The 25,616-nt window shown below is 41.2% G+C and overlaps 2 protein-coding genes across 4 annotated transcripts in view; both read left to right on the forward strand.

Annotated features, from left to right (window-relative positions):
- The window catches only part of GSTA4 (glutathione S-transferase alpha 4), a 31,895-nt gene extending 25,684 nt beyond the window's left edge, over window positions 1–6,211 (forward strand). For all 3 annotated transcript variants that reach the window (XM_007516506.3, XM_060190041.1, XM_060190042.1), the window contains one exon: window positions 5,640–6,211. In XM_007516506.3, the coding sequence (XP_007516568.1) occupies window positions 5,640–5,762 (123 nt within the window). In that variant the 3' untranslated portion in view covers window positions 5,763–6,211. The remainder of the gene's footprint in view (window positions 1–5,639) is intronic.
- Window positions 6,212–9,204: 2,993 nt separating this feature from the next.
- LOC103107697 (glutathione S-transferase A4-like) overlaps window positions 9,205–25,616 on the forward strand; it is a 58,185-nt gene continuing 41,773 nt past the window's right edge. The window contains exon 1 of the mRNA XM_060190043.1: window positions 9,205–9,310. Coding sequence (XP_060046026.1) covers window positions 9,217–9,310 — 94 coding nt within the window. The 5' untranslated portion in view covers window positions 9,205–9,216. The remainder of the gene's footprint in view (window positions 9,311–25,616) is intronic.

Raw genomic sequence — 25,616 nt, forward strand, 5'->3', positions numbered from 1 at the left:
ATTATTGCCATTGTTGACGTTGCTTTGTTGTTGGATAGGACAGAGAGAAATGGAGAGAGGAGGGGAAGACAGAGAGAGGGGGAGAGAAAGATAGACACCAGCAGACCTGCCCTGTGAAGCGACTCCCCTGCAGGTGGGGAGTCAGGGGCTCCAACCGGGATCCTTAACCCACTGTGCCACCGCCCGACCCCCGTATGTTTTTTTTAAGTAGCAGTCAAGGGTGCAAAGTTTCACAGTTGCATGAAGGTACTTGTTTTCCATTTTCCTGTAGGCAACACTGTATCTTAAGTAAATCCCCAAATCTTGAGTCTGTTTTGAACTGGTGTCAAATAACAAATAAGTCATTCTGTACTTACTAGTAGCATCACCTTGTGGAAGCTAACTCTCTTAACTTCTTAACTAGTGCCTTTATCAGTCAGATAAGCTAACTAGTGGGAGTTGGGCAGTAGCGCAAGAACCCACGTAAGGACTGGCTCAAGGATTCCTGTTCGAGCCCTGGACTCTCCACCTGCTGGGAAGTCGCTTCTCAACGACGACGACATCAATAACAATAATAACTACAACAATAAAACAACAAGTGCAACAAAAGGGAATAAATAAATAAATGATATAAAAAAAGATAAGCTAACTAGCTTTCACAAATGCTGTGGAGATTATTAGAATGTATAGTGATATAGTCTTACGGAAATAAAATATTTTGGATATCACATTCATTTCTTTTAAGAATTATTATTTCTTACATTTAAAATTTTTAAAAATATCTTTAATTTATTTATTTATTAATTTTCCCTTTTGTTGCCCTTGTTGTTGTAGTTATTATTGTTGTTGTTACTGATGTCGTCGTCGTTGGATAGGACAGAGAGAAATGGAGAGAGGAGGGGAAGACAGAGAGAGGGAGAGAAAGACACCTGCAGACCTACGCTTGTGAAGCAACTCCCCTGCAGGTGGGGAGCTGGAGGCTGGAACCAGGATCCTTATGCCGGTCCTTGAGCTTTTTGCCAGGTGCTCTTAACCCACTGTGCTACTGCTATTTCTTACATTTTTAATTGTTTTCAATTTCTTTCGCTCTACCTTTTTCTGATTCACTTCAGTTAGGAGGTTTTTAAATTGCTGTTTCTTTAATATTCATTGTGAATCAACCGTGTATTATTTACATTTATGTTATAAATCAGTAAATCATTGAGTCATGAACATGAGAGCTCACCTGGATATTATGCCTACATTGTAATGTACCCAACTTGGGTTCAAGCCCAGCCCCTAGTACACTGGAGGAATATTTGGTGTTTGATATCTGTCTGTCTGTCTATCTATCTATCTGAAAAAGTCAACCCAGAGTGGTGAAGCCCTGGAGGTGAAAAAAAAAAATCAATAAATTATTAACTGCATTATATTAAAAAATGTACTTAAGTTTTTAAAGATTTGTTTATTTATTACCAGAGCACTGCTCAGTTCTGTCTTATGGTAAGTGAGGGGAATGAATCTGGGACTTCAGACCCTTAGGCATGTGAATCTCTTTGTATCCATTATGCTACCTGCCTTGTCCATTATTTGTTTTTAATAGAGTGAGAAACAAATAGAAATAGAGTGAGAAACAAATAGAAATAGATGGGGAAAGAGAGACAGAGAAAGAACAACACCAGCATTGTTCTAGCAATGAAAGTAAGAACTGGGGCCTTAACCCAGGTCCTTGCACATGGTGAAGTATGTGTTCTACTGGTTGAGCCATCACTACTCCTTCATCTGATGACATTTAACACCCCCCCCCCTTTTTTTTCACTCATGGCTGGTCTAGGAACAGAGCTTGGTAGCAGGTTAGGTGGGCATTGGATTTGCCCCAGTGATAGCTTGTCTGCTTTCCTTACCAGCTGTGCCACAGGTGCTATTGTCCTCAGGCATTTTTGTCCATCCAGCAGCCACTGGGTCCAATATTTGACAAATAGGCAACGGGTCTGTGCCATGGCCCAAGTTTTTGGGTCAACACTCCCCAGCTTATGCCTTTAAGTTCATCCACAAGCAGTCTAAATGGCTTGTTGATAAAACAGCCTTTCTTTCAGTGTCCTTTCTCTTTGCAGTAACATCACTGATCTTTCTCTACCCTTAGCCCAATCTTTCTGACTTTTCTTTTCTCTCTGGGCACTGCCCCAACTTTCTCTCTCTCTCTTTTTTTTTTGTTTTCTTCTCAAAGTCCAATGTCAAAACCTTTGCCAACTTCTTAAAAATTCTCTGAGCAATCTCTCAGTTTTCCTTTAAATCTTTCTGTCTTCTGTAACTTTCTTCTAATATCTGGGGCAGATTTGAGCAACAAAAGGCCAAATTTAGTGCCATTCTATTTACCTTAGAGAGATTTGTGGGGCATTTCACTGCCCCTTGGGGGCCCCCTAGGAGAAACTGGCAGTAAGATTGAAGGGGTGTCACAGCTGCAGTTCTTCATTTGTGACCAGCAAGACATACACAAAACCAAATTAGGAGTTCACCAAAATTGATAATCCAATGACTAGAAATGGCATATATATCTTTATATGATTTTAGAAGGCCTTTTTAACAAACGGGTATACCAGTATAAAATGACAATTTTAGACTAAATACTTTTTGCTAAATCAGGATTTGCCAAACATCAGATCTTTTATCAGACCAAAAACACCATTTGCCAACTTAATTTATCAAGAATAAATCTCTGACAGTGTCTTAAAACAAACCAGATAATTTTTAAAAGCGGAAAGATACAAAGAGGAAAACCAGAGCAAAAGCCTCAGGCTAGAAAATCATTAATATAACTATTGTGTTATTTTTCACTCACCTAGGCAAGTTCTACTTCTTTAGTTGAGAAGGTATTTTAAACCTTTTACGTGTCAATAACCTTTCTGCCATTTGCCACACAGGAGATAGAGACGTATCTTCAGTGTGCGATACCTAACTTGAGAGGCTCTGTTTGAATTTTAAAGAACATAAATTTAAAGGTTATCTTATTTAACCTCCTGTAGCAATTCCTGTAAGCCAGGATCTTCAAAAAAAATTCAGTTTAACTAAATTTTTATTTAAACTTTAAACAAACTAATTACTTAGAGAGTTAACACACATTAGTGACAATGCTTCTCAAAACATCTCCAGTGTCAGACAAATGCCAAATTTGCTGTGGACCAATATCCACAAAACAGTTCATGGGGCATTTTGGGGACCCTCCAAAATGCACATGAACTTTTTCAGCTAAATACATAGATAATTTGCATTTCAATTTGGAGATGAAAGATTGTCACCTTAAATACTTAGACTTTTACTTTGAATCTTCAGCTACCGTAGCAAATTAATTTACAATTATATTACCATATAAGAACTGTGTTGGAAACTCCTTTTTTTAACTTTGATAAGAATGCAGCTTCAAAGCTACTTACACTTTTAAACTTAAAATTAATGTTTCTCAGGCCATTCGCTGAAACAAAAAGTCATTAATTTTCTTACGTCTATCTCAAGGCTATAAGCCGGTGCCTTGACTTTTTATGTGTCTGGTAATCAAAGCTAGAGAGGTGGATGCTGTTTGGCCCATTCCTGCAAAGTGAAAGCAAAGGGGGAACACACAGGCACAGAACACGGACAATACAGGCAAGACAGACAAGACACACACAGGACAGACAAGCGCGCTTAGTCAATCTGATAATAACAAACGTCTAGACAATACCTAACACCCCGGATTCCACGTTGGGGTTGCCTGGATTCCACGTCGGGCTCCTCAGGACCCTCAGTTCACCCCGGATTCCACCTCAGGCTAGGCTACAATGCCCTGAGGGTGCTGGTGGGAAGGTAAGAATGTCTTCTCCACCTTCCCGGTCGCTGCCGTATGCAGGGCAGCCCAGGCTCTTGCCGACCCCAAAATTTAGGCCTTTACCGGCATCCAACGCCCCATGGGTACCCTAGTCCTCCAGAGTTCCTAATATTAAAGGCTCAGCAACCGAGTCTGTTGATACACTTCCAAAGATAGATCTCACTGGGGCCTCTTATGTTGGACTGCAAATCTAAGGAAGCACCAAGAGACTGGGGTGATGCAAAAGCAAAGAGCCTTTATTGTTCTAGCTGGCTAGGGCCAAGTTACCGAGGGGCTGACACGCCAGCTCGTAATCGACCCTGTACCCAAGTCCTACTAGGATATATATATATATATTTCAGATTACAGACTACGTGACAGGGTTCAGCTACACAATGTCAGTTTTACAACAGTAGTTATCTATAGTCCCCAGGTGCAGGGAAGGGGAGTGGGTCTTTTTCTGCCTGGTGGTTACCTCCCTCTCCTGATTCTAGGCTCCCAGACTTTTCTCAGAGTCTGTCTTTGGATTTATCTCCTGTTTTGCAGACTCCCAGGCCTGTCTCTCATGACAGCTCTAACTCCTGAGAATTGCTTCCTTTCTCAGAGACAGGCCTGTCTTGTAATTGCCTACTTAACCCTTGGGTTGCCTGAGTCTAGGTTCATTTTTCTCATTCTTTGCCACCTTACATGTATTACTTTTTGCTCAGTTCCTACACATTCTTTATCTTTTCTTCTCCAAAAAGATCTTGGTGTAAATTAAGATTTGCACAGAACATGCTGTAGATTCCAGCCACTGGTAATAGAATTCGTAAGTGATATGACCAAGAGATCACACTCTAACCAGATGCTAGACGATAGTTGTGATTGGACCCCTACAACAGATATTTATTGGGCTGGGAAGATACCATAATGGTTATGCATAAAGACTTTTATGCTTGAGGCTCCAAAGTCCCAGGTTCAAACACTCGCACCACAATAAACCAGATCTGCACAGTGCTCTGATCTCTCTTTCTCACTTGCTCTGTATCTTTCTCTTTGTATTGCTTTCTCATTAAAATAAACCTACTCTGGACTTCTCTGGGCAGATGACCTCACCAGTGTGTCCTGGAGCCCCACTCCCCCACAACCCTGCCCCACTAGGTCTAGAGAGAGACAGCCAACGCCCATGTTCAGTGGGGAAGCAATTACAGAAGCTGAACCTTCCACCTTCTGTACCCCATAATGATCCTGGGTCCTTACTCCCAGAGGGATAAAGAATAGGAAAGCTATCAGGGGATGGGTGTTCTGGTGGTGGGAATTGTGTGAGTTGTACCCCTCTTAAATGGTTTTTGTCAGTGTTTCCTTTTTATAAATAAAAAATAAAATAAAAAGAGAAACACAGGGCAACCACCAATTCACATGAAAGAAAAGAAAAACCAACTAAATGTATTTTAAAAACATATTTTTAAAAATATTTATTTATTTTTATTTATTTACTTATTCCCTTTTGTTGCCTTTGTTGCTTTACTGTTGTAGTTATTGATGTCGTCGTTGGATAGGACAGAGAGAAATGGAGAGAGGAGGGGAAAACAGAGAGGGAGAGAGAAAGATAGACACCTGCAGACCTGCTTCACCATTTGTGAAGCAACTCCCCTGCAGGTGGGGAGATGGGGGCTCAAACCGGGATCTTTAAGCCGGTCCTTGCACTTTGTGCCACGTGCGCTTAACCCATTGTGCTACCGCCTGACTCCCAAAAACATATATTAATTGATCAAATTTGATAGGTCATTTTGTGCAACTCAATTTTCATGATAGTCAATATCTTTGGTATTAAATTTGAACTTTTATTAACTTTTTTTTTCAGGAGTTTTCTGTGAAAATCAGTAATCTTCCCACAATTAAAAGATTTCTTGAACCTGGCAGCAAGAAGAAACCTCCTCCCGATGAACTCTATGTGAGAACCGTCTACAATGTCTTTATGCCGTAAAACAGTGTGTATATCTGTGAATGTGAACTATTTCCCTACAGGTGGCTGTGTCCACCTTAGTGTCTTAACTGATGCTAGCCTGAGTGTTCCCAGTTCTGTCATGGTGCTATGTATAATTATTCTTAAGTTGTATCTTTCATTTCAGTAGGTCCCTTTAAGAAATATCAACATAGTATTGTCCAGTGAATAATTATGGGATCCTTTTTCTGAACACCATCTTGAGGAAGTTAGTATTTAAGTTGAATCCAAATCTGGATGCTCATTTCCTGACAATAAAGATGAACAGTGCTTCATGTTCTTGCCTAAGTTTCTTTACCCCAATTATAAGCTTAACTTTTAGTGTCTATTAATGGTAGCATGCCTTGTAAATGACTCTCTTCTCAACTGTAGCAAGCCCATGGTGGTAATGAATGTACTTGATATTAGCCAAAATAAAGAATTTATAAATATATGTCCTATAGCTGGAATTTATTTTTATTTTTTTATTTATTTTAATTTTTTATTTAAGAAAATTTTTTATTTAATTAACAAAACCATAGGGTAGGAGGGGTACAATTCCACACAATTCCCACCACCCAGTCTCCATTTCCCACCCCCTCCCCTGATAGCTTTCCCATTCTCTATCCCCTCTGGGAGCATGGACCCAGGGTCATTGTGGGTTGCAGAAGGTAGAAGGTCTGGCTTCTGTATTTGCTTCCCCGCTGAACATGGGCATTGACTGGTCAGTCCATACTCTCAGTCTGCCTCTCTCTTTCCCTAGTAGGGTGGGTCTCTGGGGAAGCTGAGCTCCAGGACACATTGGTGGGGTCTTCAGTCTAGGGAAGCCTGGCTGGCATCCTGATGACATCTGGAACCTGGTGACTGAAAAGAGAGTTAACATACGAAGCCAAACAAATTGTTGAGCAATCATGGACCCAAAGCTTGGAATAGTGGAGAGGAAGTGTTAGGGGGGTACTCACTGCAAATTCTAGTGTACTTCTGCTTTCAGGTATATATTTTGCAGTAGTTTACGGATATGTGTGAACATATGCTCTCTCTCACAGAAACTGGTGTACATCTAGGTTTTGGGACTTTGTTAGAAAGTGAACCGCCTGAGATGAAATTAGAGTATACTATGAAAGGAAAGGTCTCACCCGAGTAATGAAGTTGAAGGATTGTCATTCCACACGTGAAGTCTCTGGATACAGTCTGAAGTGAAGCATGTTGAGGTGGCAATCGTTGTGTTTATAGCTGGAATTTTTAAATCAAATTGTTTGGAATGCATACTACATTTATGTGGCTCAAAAATCAAAACATATAAGAGACTATCAAGTTGAAAGTGTTCTTTTTGGTGCACTCCCCACCCCCATATTATCCAGTTCTGTTCCCCACAGGTAAATAGTTATTTATCATTTGTATGGTCTTCCAGTTATAGTGGATGTATGTATAAGGAGATGTGGTGGGGGGATAGCATAATGGTTATGCAAATTAACTCTCATGCCTGAAGTTCCAAAGTCCCAGGTTCAATCCCCTGCACCATTATAAGCCAGAGCTGAGCAGTGCTGTGGTGTTTCTCTCTCTGTCTCTCTCTCTGCATCTCTCCCAAAAATAAAATAAGAGATGTAAACATGTATTATCTTTATCCTCTGCCTACCAAACTTGTTACTTGTAGATTTTTTTTTTTTTTTAGAAATTTATGAGATTCTTTAATTTACTTATTTTCTTTGTTGGGGGGATTAATGGTTTACAATTGACAGTAAAATGCAGTAGTTGGTACATGTGTAACATTTCTCAGTTTTCATATATAACACTCTAAACCCCCACCTAGGTCCTCCTCCACCATCATGTTCCAGGACCTGAACACTCCCCCCCACCCCAGAGTCCTTTCCTTTGGTGCAGTACACCAACTCCAGTCCAAGTTCTGCTTTGTGTTTTCCCTTCTGATCTTGTTTTTCAACTTCTGCCTATGAGTGAGATCCTCCCATATTTATCCTTCTCTTCCTAGCTTATCTCTCTTAACATGAATTCTTCAAGCTCCATACTTGTAGATTTTTAATTATTCCATTTCAGAACTAAAACACTGATATACTAATAATGTCATCACACTCTCTAGACAAGCTTAGCACATAGCAGAGGCAATAGCTGTGTAAACAGCAAAAATAACTAGAAATTTTTAATTATCTTTATTGGATAGAGACTGTCAGAAATTGAGAGGGAAGGGGGTGATAGAGAGGGAAAGAGACAGAGACACCTACAACACTGCCTCACCACTTGCAAAGCTTTCCCCCTGCAGGTGGGCCTGGGGGTTCGAACCCAGGTACTTGCACATTATAACATGTGCACTCAACCAGGTGCACCACCAGCTGGCCCCAACAGCAAAAATAATTTTGACAAAGGAAGAATAGCTGATTTTGAGGTTTGCAGTAGTAATTTAAAAAGGGGGGAGGGCTCTATGGCCATATCACCCTGAACACGCCCAATTTCAACTCATCTTGGAAAAAGGGGGAGGGGCAAGACAAGTTTTTGATGAGAATGTCATCAAAAAGACACATTTATACCTTCAACAGGAGGATGCTTTCGCTCAGTTGCAAAATGCAACCAAGTGAAGTGTCATGAATTGATCATTAGTGCCTGTTACAGTCAGTGCAGGTACCTGAGCTTTACTGGAGGAAAGTCAAGTGCAGATGTTGAGGTCATCATTTGTTTTCACACTTTGACTTGTGAAGACTCCGTTATCACTCTAACATTTAGAATTATCAGAAGAGCCAAGTCCCGGTGGCAGGTGCAGGACTGGGAATAGTCTTTTGAGAAGTAATAATGGACCAGGCTCTGCTTCTGAGGAAAAGACCCTGACTCCAGCCAGGCCTCTGAGATGAGAGCCAATTAAAAGGAGAAGAAGAAAAAAAAAAAAGGAAATAAGAGAAAAGAAAAGTGGGAGAGTGTGTGGTAAAGTTTCACCTTGCAGGACAGCAAAATAACTTACTTAGTGTGCTGTTTTTTTGCTACTGTGTGCCACTTCGGTTTAAGCCCACTCTCCACCACAATGAAGGAAGCTTTGGTGGTGTCACCTTTCACTCTCTCTGCATCACAGAAACAAAAACAAGCAAACAACAACAAAAACCCTCACCTTGCCTAAAGGTTTGGCCTTTCCTTCCAGAAGGGGTTATTCTAATAGCTCAGAATGCCATCCTTGAGAGTGTGAAGCCCCAAAGCAGGGACAGGATGGAGTTGTGGGGGATTGAAGTTCTGTAGGGGCTCAGTGAAAAAAACCAAAGAACTAAAGGTTGCTAGCACAATCATTTCTAAAACTAGTAACTATTACAACATCCCATCCTGACAGGAAGAGATAGCAGGCAATTATCTCCCTCCCCCCCACCTTAACACCACCTCCTCTGTGACCTTTGGTGCCCACCTCACTTGAGCAAATCGCAGGGATTGAGGCAGGCCGTGCAGATTATGAACTGGCCAATCACGGATGATGGGCGTGTCTATAGTGACAAAAACTCCAGAGATTGGGATATCTTTAATGCCTGGTTACTTCCTGGAAGCACGTTGCCGGCAGGGGTGTGGTATGTCACATATCCCTTTCTGCACTTCTTTATAAATGTTTAAGCTCTAGGCAAATAGGTGCTGGGGGTGGGAGATGGAAGCATGAGTGTCTGCCTTGACTAGTTTAGTGTTTTTGGAGGGATTAAGTTGAAGATTCTTCTCTTTGGGGAGTCACCTACGTAGGTGCTACCTCCCTTTCTCCCTTTTGTGGGTGTGTTTTCGTTCTAAATAAGGATTCTTGTTCTGCTTACAGCTTTTGCCTGTCCACTGTTGTGGAACTTTATCTCAATCTGGAGCAGGAGCAAAAAGGATCTAGCGGCTCCCAGGGGTTCCCATTAACAATATGAGTGTCTTTGACTGGCAGATTTGGCCCCTCAAAAAAGATGACTGCGATTTAGAGCGAGGATTTTAAGCCTCATTAACAATATGAGGTAGATGGGGCCATAAGGTATCAGCTCCATTCTGGAGGGGCCAGAGACAGATCAGCCATATGGGCATCCAGTCATGCTGTGTGATGTGGCATCTATAAAATTGCCAGGCTCAGGTGGGGTACTTCACTGTCACAGTTGGCTGCCAGGAGGAGTTAATGCTGGCTGCAACTCCAGAGAAAGAGGACATCTGGAAACTCAGTGCTTGGGACCCTTCTGGATTCTGTCCTATGCATCTCTTCCCTTGGCTGATTTTCATCTGTGTCCTAGCCCTGTAGTAGACTGTAGCTGTAACTGAGCAAGGGGAGATGGAAAAGTGTTAAGAAATTCTGGTTAACATTGATATTGTTAAGATAGAAGTTCTGGGGCCTGATGTGCAAGGACCTGGGTTCAAGCCCCCAGACCCCACCTGCTTCATGAGCTGTAGAGCACTGTTGCAGGTCTCTCTCTGTTTGTCTTTCTCCCCTGTTAACTTCTTGCTGTTAACTTCTGCAATGAAAACTGGAACACTCTGGTTTTACAAAATGAGCTTTTAGCATATTACTGACTCTGAAGACCTTGTAAGTGGCTTGTAAGTGGGAGAGATGAGACTATATTAAAAGTAAGATGGCATTTAGAAAGGATGATTTTTTTAAAGAAATGATTTTAATAACTAACCTCCAATTCTCCCCTTGAATATTTGAACTACAAGATGCTCCTGTCTCTCCCACTGGACAATAGCTTTCTCTCTCCCCCCCTCTTTCTTTTAAATAAAGTTTTTCTTTTTCTTTTCTTACCAGTAGCTGTTTGTTATTGATTTTTTAAAAAACATATTATTTACATAGCTGTGAGTATAACTGTTAGAAATACGATACACTAAATGAGTCAAGTAGAGTCAGGTGTGTAGACCAAGGAAGGTTTTAATGTAGTAGCCAGGGGAGAGCTTGAGAAGCACAGCTGAAGTAGCTGGGGAAGCCTAGGAGCCCTGGACAGCATCAGTCTGGTGGGTCCTTTTTTTTAATTTTTTAAAATATTATTTATTCCCTTTTGTTGACCTTGTTGTTTTATTGCTGTAGTTATTATTGTTGTCGTCATTGTTGGATAGGACAGAGAGAAATGGAGGAGGGGAAGACAGAGAGGGGGAAGAGAAAGATAGACACACCTGTAGACCTGCTTCAGCGCTTGTGAAGCGACTCCCTGCAGGTGGGGAGCCAGGGCTGGAACCAGGTTCCTTACACCAGTCCTTGCGCTTTGTGCCACCTGCACTTAACCTGCTGCTCTACAGCCCGACTCCCAGGTGGTGGGTCTTTTCAAGACTTAGATTTATAATCCATTCAGAGATATTTCTGGTCAGATGTGTCTGGTGCTGACAGGAGTAAGATATGATTTTCCTGTAGGAGTGAGGGGGCTGCTTGTTCCCACCATGTCCCTTCAGTCTCTTTCAGCAAGTTCTTTCCGTGAGAGTAGGGACTCAGACCTGAGTATATTTCCTTCAATAACAATTTAAGTGAGTTCTGAGTCATTTGGTCTGATTGTGGAACCTGAGGGTGTTTGAAGTACACCATGCTTTCCTCCACTGCAAACTTGACAGTGGATATCAGAAGTGAGGGCAGTCCTTTGAACCACTTAGTTTAAATTCAGGTAGAAGAAATATATATATTTTTAAATACCTATTTATTTATTCCCTTTTTGTTGCCCTGGTTGTTTTATTGTTGTAGTTATTATTGTTGTTGTTATTGATGTTGTCGTTGCTGGATAGGACAGAGAGAAATGGAAAGAGGAGAAGACAGAGAGGGAGGAGTGAAAGAGAGACACCTGCAGACCTGCTTCACTGCTTGTGAAGTGACTCCCCTACAGGTGGGGAGCCGGGGGCTTGAACCGAGCGAGATCCTTACGCCGGTCCTTGTGCTTAGCATAGAAGAAATATTTTACACTCATTTGGAAACTAATTTACACATGGGTACCAAATGCTTAGTTCAGAACATCCATGGGTCTATATTGATAATTAGTTTTGTGGGATGGCAGAAATTTTTTTGCTATTTTATACTATTATTGTGATTTTATTATCCAGGGTCATTGCCCAACAAGATTTTTTACTTTTCCAGAGAACTGCTCAGCTCTGGCTTATCGTAGTTAGTAGCAGGGATTGGACCTGGGACTTTGGAACCTCAGGCATGAAACTCTTTTTGCATAATCACTGTGCTATTTCCCCAGCACTGCCCCACCTCCCATCACCACAATACTATTTTTTTTTTTAAAGATTTTATTTATTTATTAATGAGAAAGATAGGAGGAGAGAGAGAAAGAACCAGACATCACTCTCGTACATGTGCTGCCGGGGATTGAACTCAGGACCTCATGCTTGAGAGTCCAGTGCTTTATCCACTGCACCACCTCCCAGACCACAACACAATACTATTTTCAAATAGTCTCATTTACTTTATGAAAGAAAGAGAACAGAGCACTGCTCTACATGTGTGGCATGAAAGATTAAAGATAGGGACTCATACAAGTCTAAGTTCAACTCACTGAGCTACTTTCCTTGCTACTGCCCACACAGATCTTAAGGTATTTTGCACACTGCTTGTTGAAATTATTTCTCACAGACACCAGGGGGCTCTCAAGGTTTGCACTTTTGAGAAAAGCAACCAGGAAGGAAGGAAGGGGTGATTTCTGCACTGAAATTGATGTTACCAGTAGCTCATTCCAGTCTATATGTCAACAAACACCAAGCAGTGAAAATTTAAGAAAGAAAAAAAAAAAGCAAGTTTATTCTTTAGAGGAGAAAAGAGGTCTTACGCTTTGAATAATTCTTGTTGGGGTAACTAACAAACAGAATGTAAACTACCCTTCTTGAGTATTGGTTAAACATTAAGAGGAACAAAACAAATCAAAACTCAACTACCACAGTAAAAAGAGCACAGAGAAGGAATAAGTGGACTATCAGAGCAGGTACACACTCTCAAAGGGAGGTAAAGAAACTAGCTGGAGACACACAACACAATTAAGGAAAAAGAAAGAGGGGGAAGCAAATATGAGTGTATACACTTGCACACACCTGATGTCAGGGGCACAGTTGATTAGCTGAAGTTTTTCCAATTTCCCAAAGTACCTTTCTTTGCAAGTTCCTGGGCCTGCTTCAGTGGTCAGTGGGTGGTGCTATAGGCCTGCGCTGAGTGTGTGGTTGTGGTTGTACCAGCAAGCAGATCAGTGGCCTGTCTGGTTGCCTCTGGCTTATCTGCAGCTCAGCACCAATGAAGGGGAGGCTATTCACACTTGTACTTTTTGCAGCCTCCAGTAAGACTGGCCTGAAGAATATGCTGACCCTTCTGAATATTTCTACCTCGTTTCCCAGTCCACTCCTTTCCCACTGCCACTGGAGCTCTTTGGTGTTATCACCAAAAGGTGTTATCAGTAAATATGATTGTTTTATTCTGTCTTTTCCCTCTTGTTGCCCTTGTTATTGATGTTGTTGTTGGATAGAAGAGAGAGAAATGGAGAAAGGAAGGGAAGACGGGGAGAGAAAGACACCTGCAGACCGGCTTCACCGCCTGTGAAGAGACGCCCCTGCAGCTGGGAAGCCTGGGCCTCAAACCCGGATTCTTACGCAGGGCCTTGCGCTTCACGCCACGTGCGCTTAACAGGCTGCCCGCCCAACCTCCGATTGGTCTTGTTTCATCTGAAGATCAGTCTAGACACAACACTGTGACTAGGATAGGCTGGGCAGGAGATTGTGTTTTTGGGAGGTTTAGTCTCTAGCTGTTATTAGCCACAATTCTTTTCTCCCCTCTGCCCGTAATCCACTCCCCCACATGTTCTTTAGGGATCAAATCTGCAAAAACTCACTGTCTACATAGCAAGCTAGAGCAAGTGCACACGAGGGCTATTAGGTACTCTTTTTTAAAGGTTTTTTTTTTATTATTATTTGTTATTAACAGTATATCACAAGATTGTAAGATTGCAATATATAGTTCCATACCACAGCCACCACCAAAGTTCCATATCCCCACCCTTTCACCTTTCAAAGATAAACAGCACCGTAGTTCTCACAAGTCTTACAGTTTGCTTGCTTCTTTTTTGTTTGGATTATTTTGTTGTTGCTGTTGTTTTTTTTTTTTGGCAAGTTCAGGTACTCTTGGTGTATGTGTCTTGGGGCATTGCTATTTCTAATATAGCTGTGGCTCCCTTTTTTGACTCTAGCAGGTCAAGCTATTTCATAGTAAACTTTTTTTCTGCTGGAATCTGAGGTCCAGTTTATCTCTGGAAGGCATATCTTTCAGGTTCTGTCTCACAATTGCAGGTGGGATTTGGCTCACCTCAGAAATGCTGGCTGAGTAAGGGATGAAGGGAGAGAGAGTTCCCTTTGAGAGTCCAACGTGGGCTTCAATTGAAAGAATTACAAGAGAATATGCATGATAGATGAGCAGTTTCTAAATTCTTCCTTTTTTTTTTTTTTTTTTCTTTGCTTCCAGGGTTATCAGTGGGGCTCATTGCCTGTACTAAGAATCCACTGCTTCTGTGGCCTTTTTTTTTTTTTTTCTGATTTTTTTTTTTCTTTTTTGCATAGGACAGGGAGAAATTGAGAGGGGAGGTTACCCTCTCAATTTATAGAGAGTAAATATAATAAGTAAATAAGATAGAGAGGGAGAGAGAAAAACAGATATGTGCAGACCTACTTCACCGCTTGTGAAGCGACCCCCCTGCAGGTGGGGAGCCTGGGCTTGAAATGGATACTTGCACTGGTCCTTGTGTTTTGCACTATGTGCACTTAACCCGGTGTGCTATCCTGGACCCCCTAAATTCTTCCTTTATTGGGTTCCAAAGCAGGATTCATGCAGAAGTCCAATTAGAGTAGAGTCAGGGTCTGGAACACATACTCAGGAAATGCTTATTTTCTTTTTCCTTGGGCAACTTGATTCTCTATTAAATATACCAACAATGGATATAAAATGAAATTCCTGAGGTGTGTGTATAAACTAGATCGCTCCTTGGCTAATCCCTTGGGAGGGCAGAGCTTTCAGTGAAAAGAAAGAAAGGACTGTTTGTATAAACTCTGATTTAATCACTCAAAGCAGCAGAGACAAGAGTTTCGAAGAGATCAGGTTAGTGGTGAATTTTATACTTTCTTCTTGGGCTTGGTTGAATAAGTTATAGGTTGCTAGCACATTTGCTTTTTATAATTACAGTTAGCTTTGTGGGTTAATTTAATGCCTGTTATTTCTTTTTTTTTTTTTAAGACTTTTTTTTTTTTTTTTACCAGAGCACTGTTCAGCTCTGGTTTATGGAGGCGCAGGGGATTGAACCTGGGACTTTGGAGTCTCAGGCATGAAAGTCTCTTTGTATTACCATTATGCCATCTATCCCCGCCCAATGCCTGTTATTTCGAAACTTGACTGAAACAAACAAGAGGATTTTTTTTTCATGCAGAGTGGATCATTAAATGAAATTAAGTGATGTTTACAAATGAACATATAGATAGTGTCTTATGAAGTTTTCAGTCACTACCTTTTCCTCCTCAGACAAGTCTCATATTTTTTACACAACTGATAAGGACACAAATACTGTGAGTAAGCAAACATTGCAAACTCCATTTTGTTCTTTTAAAAAAAAAAAAGTAACGATTTTTTGGAACAGGAGAATTGGATTTCCAGACTTGTAAATCCTGACAGAATTCTAGGAGTTGACCTTGAGAAAACTAACCAACCCTGCAGTTTTGTCACCACAGCAGGAGCTCCTACTCTTAAAAACTGCAACTTATTCTCCGGCTCCTTTGTCTAACAGAACCTTTCCCTTCCTCCCTACTCCACACCCTTAAAATCCTTACTGCCATGAGGATGAGACATGAGTGTGTCATTTTCTCAGGCTGCTTTTCCTACACAAACCTTTTTCACAGCAGCCACCAAATCTCCTTTCAGTAAGAGTTCTACTTACTTACTCTGTGCTGTGGTGTCTAACAGATGAACTAACTCTCCTGCATTAAGAGATGACTAGGAGACTTAATCCAGTGACATGGTCTTTCTCTAGGGCCTGGCAACTTCAGGGAAAGATCTGTAGAAGAAAAGGGCTTTCCATTTTCTTACCCAGGGACTAAGAGCTGCATTTTTTTTTTCCAGAGCACTACTCAGCTCTAGGTTATAGTGGTGCTTGGGTTTTAGGAACCTCAGATCTCTTTGCATAACTGTTGTGCTATCTACCCCACCCCATTAATTCAATTTTATTCTATTAAATTTGTTCTTAATGATTTAATAATGACTAACAAGACTATAAGATAACAGCAGTACAAATTTATATAGTTCACATCACCAGAGTTCTATTAGGAGCTTCCCTATTCTTTATCCGTCAGAGAGTATGGACCAGTATTCTTTTTGGAGTGCATATGGTGGAAGGTCTGGTTTCTATAATTGCCTCTTTGCTGGACATGGACATTGGCAGGTGGATCCATACCCCCCAGTCTGTTTCTATCTTTCCCTAGTGGGCTAGAGCTCTGGATATATGAGACTGGGAAGTATTGGTGAGGTTGTCTGCCTAGGGAAGTCAAGCCACCCCATTAAAAAAAATTACTTAATTATTTAGTTACACTTGTTGTCACTTGAATACAGTTTCTTATCTCCCTGTGTTACAGTTTTTTTATATTTTCTTTAAAAAAATTTTTTTAGTTATCTTTATTTTTTATTTACTATATAGAGACAGCCAGAAATTGAGAGGGGAGAGGGTGATAGAGAAGGACAGACTGAGAGACACCTGCAACACTGCTTCACCTCTTGCAAAGCATTCCTCCTGCAGGTGGGGACCAGGGGTTGGAACCTGGGTCCTTGTGCACTGTAACATGTGCACTCAACCAGGTGCGTCACCACCCGGCCACTCCTGTGCTAGGTTTTAATGTATCACACCCACTGCCAACTGAAGTCTTCCTCCACTGTTATACAATGGGCTCCCTATACCCTCCCAACCCCCTCCTGCTTTTTTTTTTAGTTTTTATTTATAAAAAGGAAACATTAACAAAAACTATAGGTTAAGGGTACAACTCACACAATCCCCACCACCAGAACTCCGTATCCCACCCCTTTCTCTGATAGCTTTCCTATTCTTTATCCCTCTGGGAGTATAGACCCAGGGTCATTATGGGGAGTAGAAGGTGGAAGGTCTGACTTCTGTAATTGCTTCCCCGCTGAACATGGCGTTGACAGGTCGATCCATACTCCCAGCCTGCCTCTCTCTTTCCCTAGTAGGGAAGGGCTCTGGGGAAGCGGAGCTTCAGCACACATTGATGGGGTCGTCTGCCCAGGGAAGTCTGGTTGGCATCATGTTAGCATCTGGAACCTGGTGGCTGAAAAGAGAGTTAACATACAAAACCAAACAAATTGTTGACTAATCATGAACCTAAAGGCTAGAATAGTTCAAATGAAGGATTGGGGCGGGGGGGGTCTCTGTTTTGTAGATAGTTAGTAGTCCTATTTTAGTTATATTGCAAAGTGCCCATGACTATACTAGTTGTTTTTTTTTTTTTTTCCTTGAGCTTGACATCTGATATGCAGTTGGGCCCAAGTTATTGTCTGGGGAGATGATGTCATGGCTGGAAAAAGGATCAGGAAGCTAGATCAGGGAGGAGAGTAGCTCCCAAATATGGGAAAAGTGTATAAATATTGTTGACTGTAAACCCCATAGATTTGATGTGATCTGAGGCCCATATTCATCTTAGGAGCTTATGTGACCTCTGCATTCCTGTAGACCTGAGCTCACATTCTGTGGTCATGAGTAGGAACTTTCCAAGCTGCCCTAATTTCAGGAACCATCTTTCTCAGGTGGAACATATAGTATGTTGTCCAGCCTCCCTGTCCCTCCTGCCTTTAAAGTCCTTGCTTCTGCTGTGATAGATTCTAGCTAGTCTGAGTTTCATCCTGTGCTTTCCTTTTCCTTCTTTGTTTTTTATTACCTATTTATGAGTGAGGTTGGCATTCATCTTTTTTTTTAATTAGTGATTTATTATTGATCTACCAAATTCTAAGAAATAGTGGTATAATTAGATAGAGTTCCCACCATGAGAGTTCTATGTCCCATTCCCTCCATTGGAAACTGCAGTAGTTCTCGTAAGTTCACCGATATGGACTGATTCTATAACTATATCTATATTTTTTCCCATTTTTTTTAATGGTCCTGTTTTTACTTCCTTTCTTTCTTTTTAAAAATTATTTATTTATTGGATAGAGACAGGTAGAAATTGAGAGGGAATGGGGTGATAGAGAGGGAGAGACAGAGAGACACCTGCAGCCCTGCTTCACCACTTGTGAAGCTTTCCCCATGCAGGTGGGGTGTTACTTCCTTTCTAGTTCACCCTTAACACCTATTACTACTTCCAAGTATCTTTTCTTCTCTCCTCCCACCCCCTCTCTGATAAGTGCAACTATGCCTGACTTCCTCTGGTTTTTTCCAGATTTGTTTCCCTTTCAGTGATGGTATAAAATCAAGATTCCTGGTGATAGATGCTTCAGGTCTAGGTGGAATGGGAGTATAGAGCTCTCTGGTTTACTTCCCTTATTGTTTACCCCTCTGGAAATATGGACCAAAATTCTATATGGGGTGCAGAAGGTGGTAGTTCTGGTTTTTATAATTGTTTCTCTGCCTGACATGGCATTGGAAGGTCAATCCACTCCCACCCCCACCCAGCCTATTTCTGTCTTTCACTAGTGTGATAGGGCTCTGGAGAGGTGAGGGTTCAGGACACATTGGTGAGGTCATCTTCTAAGGGAAGTCAGGATGGAATCATAGTAGCATCAGCAACTTGGTGGCTGAAAGGTGGTAAGATGGAAAGCAGGGCAAAATGTTTGAAAAACAGGAACCACAAAGTAGGAATAGAGCAGATGTAAGTAGGGATGTTAGGGTAGAAGGAAGCTAGGAAGTCTATTTTAGGAATGTCCTGGGAGCCTATGTCTTAGTAATCTTTGCTTGAGCTTAATAGCTAACATGGACATGTACTTGAAATATTTACTGGGAAGATGCTATCAGAGTTGAGAATAGAACTAGGCAGCAGGATTAGGACAGAGAGTTGCTCACAAACTTAAAGAAAATACAGAAATGCAATTAACAGTTTACCAAAATGATCTAACCCAGGCTCATATCTATTCATATTAGCATTGGAACCTTTACAATCTCAAAGTCCTTGTTAGACTTAGCTTATAGTCCGTGGTGACAGCTGGGAACATTCTAGGCTACGCTTACTTCAGAACGAGTTTTCCTCCAGTGTCAAAGAGTAGGATGAAATAAAAAGATTAGAATTTTTCTAATTCTACCAAAGGGTGTCCCACTGACCAGTCCCAACTAACCGGCTCTTAAGTTAATTCCCTCACTTTCCTTATCCTAGGGGCCAAGCGTGGGGCATCTGACAGAGTGCACATCATGCTCAAGGACTCTGTTTTAAGTTCCTGTTCCTAAATGCAAGGGGGAACCTTTGTGAGTGGTGGAGCAGTACTTTCTTCTCTCTCTCTTTCATTCCCCCTCTCTCTTTGCACTGTATCTCTTACACCCCCATAAAAAAAAAACCCAAACATTTTTTAATTAAAAGTATGCTTTCTGTGGAACTATTCAAATAATTGAGAAAGTGTGTGTTTTGCCTAAGTTATCCAGAATGTCTCTTATAACAGTTAATTCTATATTGTCGGTAGGAATTTGCTCCCCCCCCCCCCCCAGTCTCCCAAGACTGGCTACTTTCCCACCTTGTGTGTTCTGTAGATAGGACCCAAGGGCAAACAGTGAAGTAAAACAAGACCAGAAACACTGAAGATTTTATTCTGTTGTTAGGAGAATTAATAGAGGATTGCCCTACCATTTTTTGTTGTGTCAGATATAGAATCCAGAGGCTCACATGCAGGTCATGTGCTCTGCTGGTAGCTAACTCCCTGCTCCCAGAAAGACTGCTAAAACTAGAAATGAAGAAGGCTATCTAATTTCATTATCATCATCATCATCATCTTTTTTTTTTTAAATTGTGCTTTGACTTAGGTTATTTTTTTAAAAGGTTTTATTTATTTATTAATGAGAAACATAGGAGGAGAGAGAAAGAGCCAGACATCACTCTGGTACATGTGCTGCCGGGGATTGAACTCAGGACCTCATGCTTGAGAGTCTGCTGCTTTATCCACTGCGCCACCTTCCGGACCACCATCATAATCATTAATTGGACAGAGCCAGAGGAAATCAAGAAGGAAGGGGGAGATAGAGAGGGAGAGAGATAGAAAGACACCTGCAGACCTGTGAAACTTTCCCTCTGCAAATAGGGACAGGGGGAGGGGGGAGGCTTGAATCCAGGTCCTTTAGCACTGTAATTAATATGTGCAATTCAGCCAGGTGTGCCATCACCTCGTACCTAGAGGCTATCTAATTTCTAATCAGCTCCTTCTTTTATAGTTGAAGAACTGACATCTTTTTCAAACTTACCCTGGGGCTGAGCCCTACATATTTAATACTTGGCTGGATTTGGGAATCGAAGAACTTATTTATTTATTTGTTTATTTATTTTTACCAGAGCACTGCTTAGCTCCGTTTTGGCTTGTGGTAGTGCTGAACCTGGGATGTTTGATGTCTCAAGCATGAAAGTCTGTTTGCGTAAGCGCTGTGCTGCCTCCCCAGCCAGGAGGCATCAGATCATCACTAATTTCTTTCTTCAAATGGAGGCCAATAAAAAATATATTGAGCACAAGAAATGTACTTACTCCTGAGCCCCCTCTTCCATTCCTTTTCTTTTCTTTTTTTTTTATTTAAGAAAGGATTAATTAACAAAACCAAAGGGTAGGAGGGGTACAACTCCACACAATTCCCACCACCTAATCTCCATATCCCACCCCCTCCCCCGATAGCTTTCCCATTCTCTATCCCTCTGGGAGCATGGACCCAGGGTTATTGTGGGTTGCAGAAGGTAGAAGGTCTGGCTTCTGTAATTGCTTCCCCGCTGAACATGGGCGTTGACTGGTCGGTCCATACTCCCAATCTGCCTCTCTCTTTCCCTAGTAGGGTGGGTCTCTGGGGAAGCTGAGCTCCAGGACATATTGGTGGGGTCTTCAATCCAGGGAAGTCTGGCTGGCATCCTGATGACACCTGGAACCTGGTGACTGAAAAGAGAGTTAACATACAAAGCCAAACAAATTGTTGAGCAATCATGGACCCAAAGCTTGGAAAAGTGGAGAGGAAGTATTAGGGAGGTACTCACTGCAAACTCTAGTATACTTCTGCTTTCTTACTTTGGTGCCATACTCCAAACTCAGTCAATTTCTGCTTTGCGTTTCTACTTCTTCTTCCTTTTTTTTTTTTTTTTTTACATGCATAACATTCCCCAGATTCCCATTTAACAATACAACCCCCACTATTTCATTCATCATTTTTCATGGACCTGTATTCTCCCCACCCACCCACCCACCCACCCCAGAGTCTTTTACTTTGGTGTAATACTCCAATTCCATTTCAGGTTCGACTTGTGTTTTCTTTTCTAATCTTGTTTTTCAACTTCGGCCTGAGAGTGAGATCATCCCGTATTCATCCTTCTGTTCCTGACTTATTTCACTCAATATGATTTTTTCAAGGTCCATCCAAGATCGGCTGAAAACGGTGAAGTCACCATTTTTTACAGCTGAGTAGTATTCCATTGTGTATATATACCACAACTTGCTCAGCCACTCATCTGTTGTTGGACACCTGGGTTGCTTCCAGGTTTTGGCTACTACACAACTACTGCACTCCACCACTTGCTCACTTTATTTTTTTAAGTGAGGCAGACAGGAGTTGGGGGTAGGGGGAGAGAAGAACGGAGCATTACTCTGGCACATGTTTCTGCCAGACCTGGGACCTCATGCTGGAGAAGTCAGTGATTTATCCATTGTGCCACTTCCTGGGCCACTGCTTATCTTACTTTTTCAGGGTAATGTTTCTTTTTTTTTAATATATATTACTAATTTTTTATTATCTTTATTGATTTATTGGATAGAGACAGTCACAAATCGAGAGAGAAGTGTGGGGGGGAGAGGATAGAGAAGAAGAGAGACAGAGAGACACCTACAGCACTGCTTCACCACTTGTGAAGCTTTCCCCCTGCAAGTGGGGACCTGGGGCTCAAACCTGGGTCCTTGTGCATTGTAACATGTGCACTCAACCAGGTGCACCACTACCCGGCCTCAGGGTAATGTTTCATAGTGTATACTTACCCAGCCATCCCTGGACAGAATAATGTAGGACCACACTCCGAGACCCAGGTGAAGTTTAATAGAATTTTCACTCTGTATCTGGCTTCTCAAACTTCTTGTTTATTTTCTGGATGTTGGGGATCAAACCTAGGGTCTCATATGTGCAAGTCATCTCTTCTACCACTGAGCAACCTCCTGATCTCAAATTCTAGTTTAATAAACAAGCGAATCACTGGGAATTTTTGAAAAAAATTGCAGACTCTGGTGATAATAGACAATTCATACAGTAAGGTACAAAAAATACCATGCACAAGGCCCCAGGTTCAAGTCCTCATGTCACGTAGTGTTATTGGTCGGTCCTGCTACGAAGCTGTTATCTGGCTAGTGAAGAGAATTGTCACAAGGTTATTTCCTCAGGGTTGCTTGTCCAGCTGGCAGGGGTCACCTCAGGGTTTTCTTTTTTAAAATTTGTTTGGCTGGAAGGGATACTGTCTCAGAGAATGAGTCAGTAGAAAACTTTAGCGGACTGTAAATTTTTGAGATAGAATCATTAGGCAGTACCTTTCCAAATTTTGCATAACAAATTCATCTGTTCCTGGAGGTCTTTGTGATAGGCTTCTGGGAAAAATGTAGATGTGGATAACAAGATGGAGTCTGTAATGATTGCTCCATTACAACTGTAGAGCTCCATGGCAGTAGGGCTAATACCTATAGATGATAGAGAATTGCTGTGGTATCTCCCATCCCTTTCTGCTTTTCTCAGGGAAAAAATAAAAGCCCGAGATCAATGAATAATGCATGCAAGAGGCTCAGCATAAAAAAAAAATTGCGGAGGTGGAAATTAAGACAAGGACAGTAAGGGAAAGCATAAGGTGAAACTTTGACTGGGTGTGTTATATTGCACCAAAGCAAAGGCCTCTGGGCAAAGAGGGAAAGAGATGGGATAGAGAGGCACTGGTGTCTTGGAGTATGATGGTGGGAAAAGATCTAGATTGGGAGAGTGTCTTGCAGACACCTATCATGGGTAGATTAGAGGTTATGCCTATGTGCCAACAACTATACTGTAACCCACTAGCCTCCCCCACACCCAATAAAGTGGAAAAAAAAAGAAAGAAAAGAAAGGGGGAGTGCAAACTCTGATTATATAGGTCTGGCCCATGAAATCCTGCATCCTTAATATGCTCATAAGTAAAGACTTATGATGCTGGTCCAAAAGCATCCTTCCAGAGAGTGTCTCTACTTTCTGAAGCAAATCTGACTTTTCTCCTACGTCATCGTTGTTGCAATCTAGAGATAGAGATGTGTGTATGTGTCCATTTGTGTGACTATATTCAGCAGTTTCTGTACAGTATATCATTCCTACCTCATAGCTAACCAAATTGATTAGGAACAGTTACTCTAGCGCATATGACGGAAAGGAAGAAGTTCAGAGAGATTAATACTGCCTTGAATAAAAGACAAAGTTGAAATTTGAACCTTGGCCTTTGTTTTTCACTCCTTCTAAGGCCTAACTCATATACAAGTTCTTCCACATTTTTTGAGAGATTTAAAATTGTTCCACAAAACCCACACTTGTGATTATACAAAAGGTAATCCTGCCGTCATGTCATCATTGCTGCCTCAGGCACTGGGTAGGAAAGAATAGTTTGCTGTTGTACTGTTTAATCCGGGTAAAGCTTGTGAACCCTGAGAAATGGGTCTCAATACCCAGTGGCATAAGATCCATGCAGAGAACTATTTTGATAAACCACATCTGACTTTGTTTTTTCCAGAGCTCATCAGAGCTCTGACAACTGTACTGAGAGGCAGTGAAGGTGAGATCACAGAGTCTCAGGCATGAACGTTTTGTATTAACTATTTTGTGATCTCCACAACCCAGGTCTGTTTAATTTTAAGGACACAATCCTTAGTCAATATCAGCAACATAAAAAGCAGTGTTGAAGAGATGGCATAAGTTTATACTTAGCTTGACCTCTTGGTTTCTGGGTCTTTCAGAAACCACATTCTCAGTGTGTCTTTTTGGTGAAATCCAGAAAGCTGTGTTCTTTGTTCCCTGCTTTTTTACTTCCCATGGGTAAAATGGATATTTCCATTGTGCCTGCTCTTTTTACATTTTGATAATTTATTGCTACTTGAAAGAGAGAGAGAGAGAGAGGACAATTAGTTTACTTTTAAAGTAACAAACCTTTGAAATAACAAACTTAGTCTTCTGTATTATCAGCCTGGGGATTCTCCCTGTCTTTGTTTAAATTCTTTAGAGAGCAAGGAAAAAGATTAAAAGATTTAGCCCTGGAGCCTGGGTGGTGGCGCACCTGGCAGAGCACACACACTAAAAGATTTAGCCTAGGCCCTTGGGGCAGGGAGGGGTGAAACTCATATATCCATACCCATTCTATAAAGATCTGTTAAATTGCTGTAATATCATGTTGCACTTTACTTCACTGAGACTTGCCTCTTGGTAGTCTGGATGACCCTATTACTGGACTTTTTTCCCCCTCCCTATTTTCCTTCCTCCTCCTCTTCCTTCTTCTTTTTAGCTCCCCCTCACCATGCATGTAGGAACTGGGGGCTTGAACCCTGGTCCTTGTGCATGGAAATGTATGTGCTCTGCTGGCTGCATCATCATCCAGCCTCTGGTATGATTAATTAATGCTCTAAAATGCTTATGAAAATACCAGCTTAAGCAATGTTTCCCAGAGTCTTCTGAGAATAACTGACATATGAGATACTGCTTGGACTTATATGAAATGCAAAATCCCTGATCTACCCAGCCCTGTTAAGTCAGGAATTTTGGAAACCCACCAACATTTCTAAGTATGTCTTCTAGGTAATTGTATATGCTGACGTTTGAGAGTTATGTACTGCTCTAAGCCACACTGAAACATTTTTCACACCTCAGATTTAGAATAAAACATAATGTCTAAAGCCCTTGAATTTGTACTCAGCATATAGTGATGAAATGGGATCTATTTTCCACTAGTGTTGAAACTGTGAGTCTCTAAACTTTTCAACCCACACAATCCATGGGAATCCAAGTCAGTGCCTCCCACCTTAAAGCTACAAGATAATATTTCTCAAATCATGTCTGACAAACTGCCTGCCATCAGAATTCACCCTGCAAACTAAATGCAGATTGACTGAATGCACATTCTCAGACTCCATCTCAGACTTACAATCTGTATTTCTTAATCTTTAAATTAATTTAATCCTCATAATTTCATGTATTTTTAATATATAAGCCCTCTGTTTCCTTGTTATATACAAAGATATAGATACACACTTATGTAATCAGTCCACGTATGTGACCTTGGGAGAACAACTGCAGTTTCCAGTGGAGGGAATGAGGACACAGAACTCTAGTGGTGGGAACGGTATGGAATTGTACCCCTGTTATCTTATAATTTTGTAGATCAATATTAAATCACTAAATTAAAAAAAATATATATATATATATATCTGGTCTGGGTGTGATTGTGTTTTGCAGAAAACTGAGAAATTTTACACATGTACCAATAATTATATTTACTGTAAACCATTAATCTCCCCAATAAGAAAAATGAAAGAAAAAAAAAGACAATAGTAGTTTAGATGAGCACAAGGAAAGCAACAGGAGACAAATGTTGATGAGTGATTTTTGAGACAATTTATACCTGTAAAGTCATTATCCAAATCCTAGTTATATATGGAGAGAGAAAGACCGAGACTGCCTCTGGTCTGCTTCCCCTAACATCTTACCCCCACTCTGGGAGTAT

The sequence above is a fragment of the Erinaceus europaeus genome, chromosome 4, assembly GCF_950295315.1.
Source record: "Erinaceus europaeus chromosome 4, mEriEur2.1, whole genome shotgun sequence".
In the NCBI taxonomy this organism is placed as follows: domain Eukaryota; kingdom Metazoa; phylum Chordata; class Mammalia; order Eulipotyphla; family Erinaceidae; genus Erinaceus; species Erinaceus europaeus.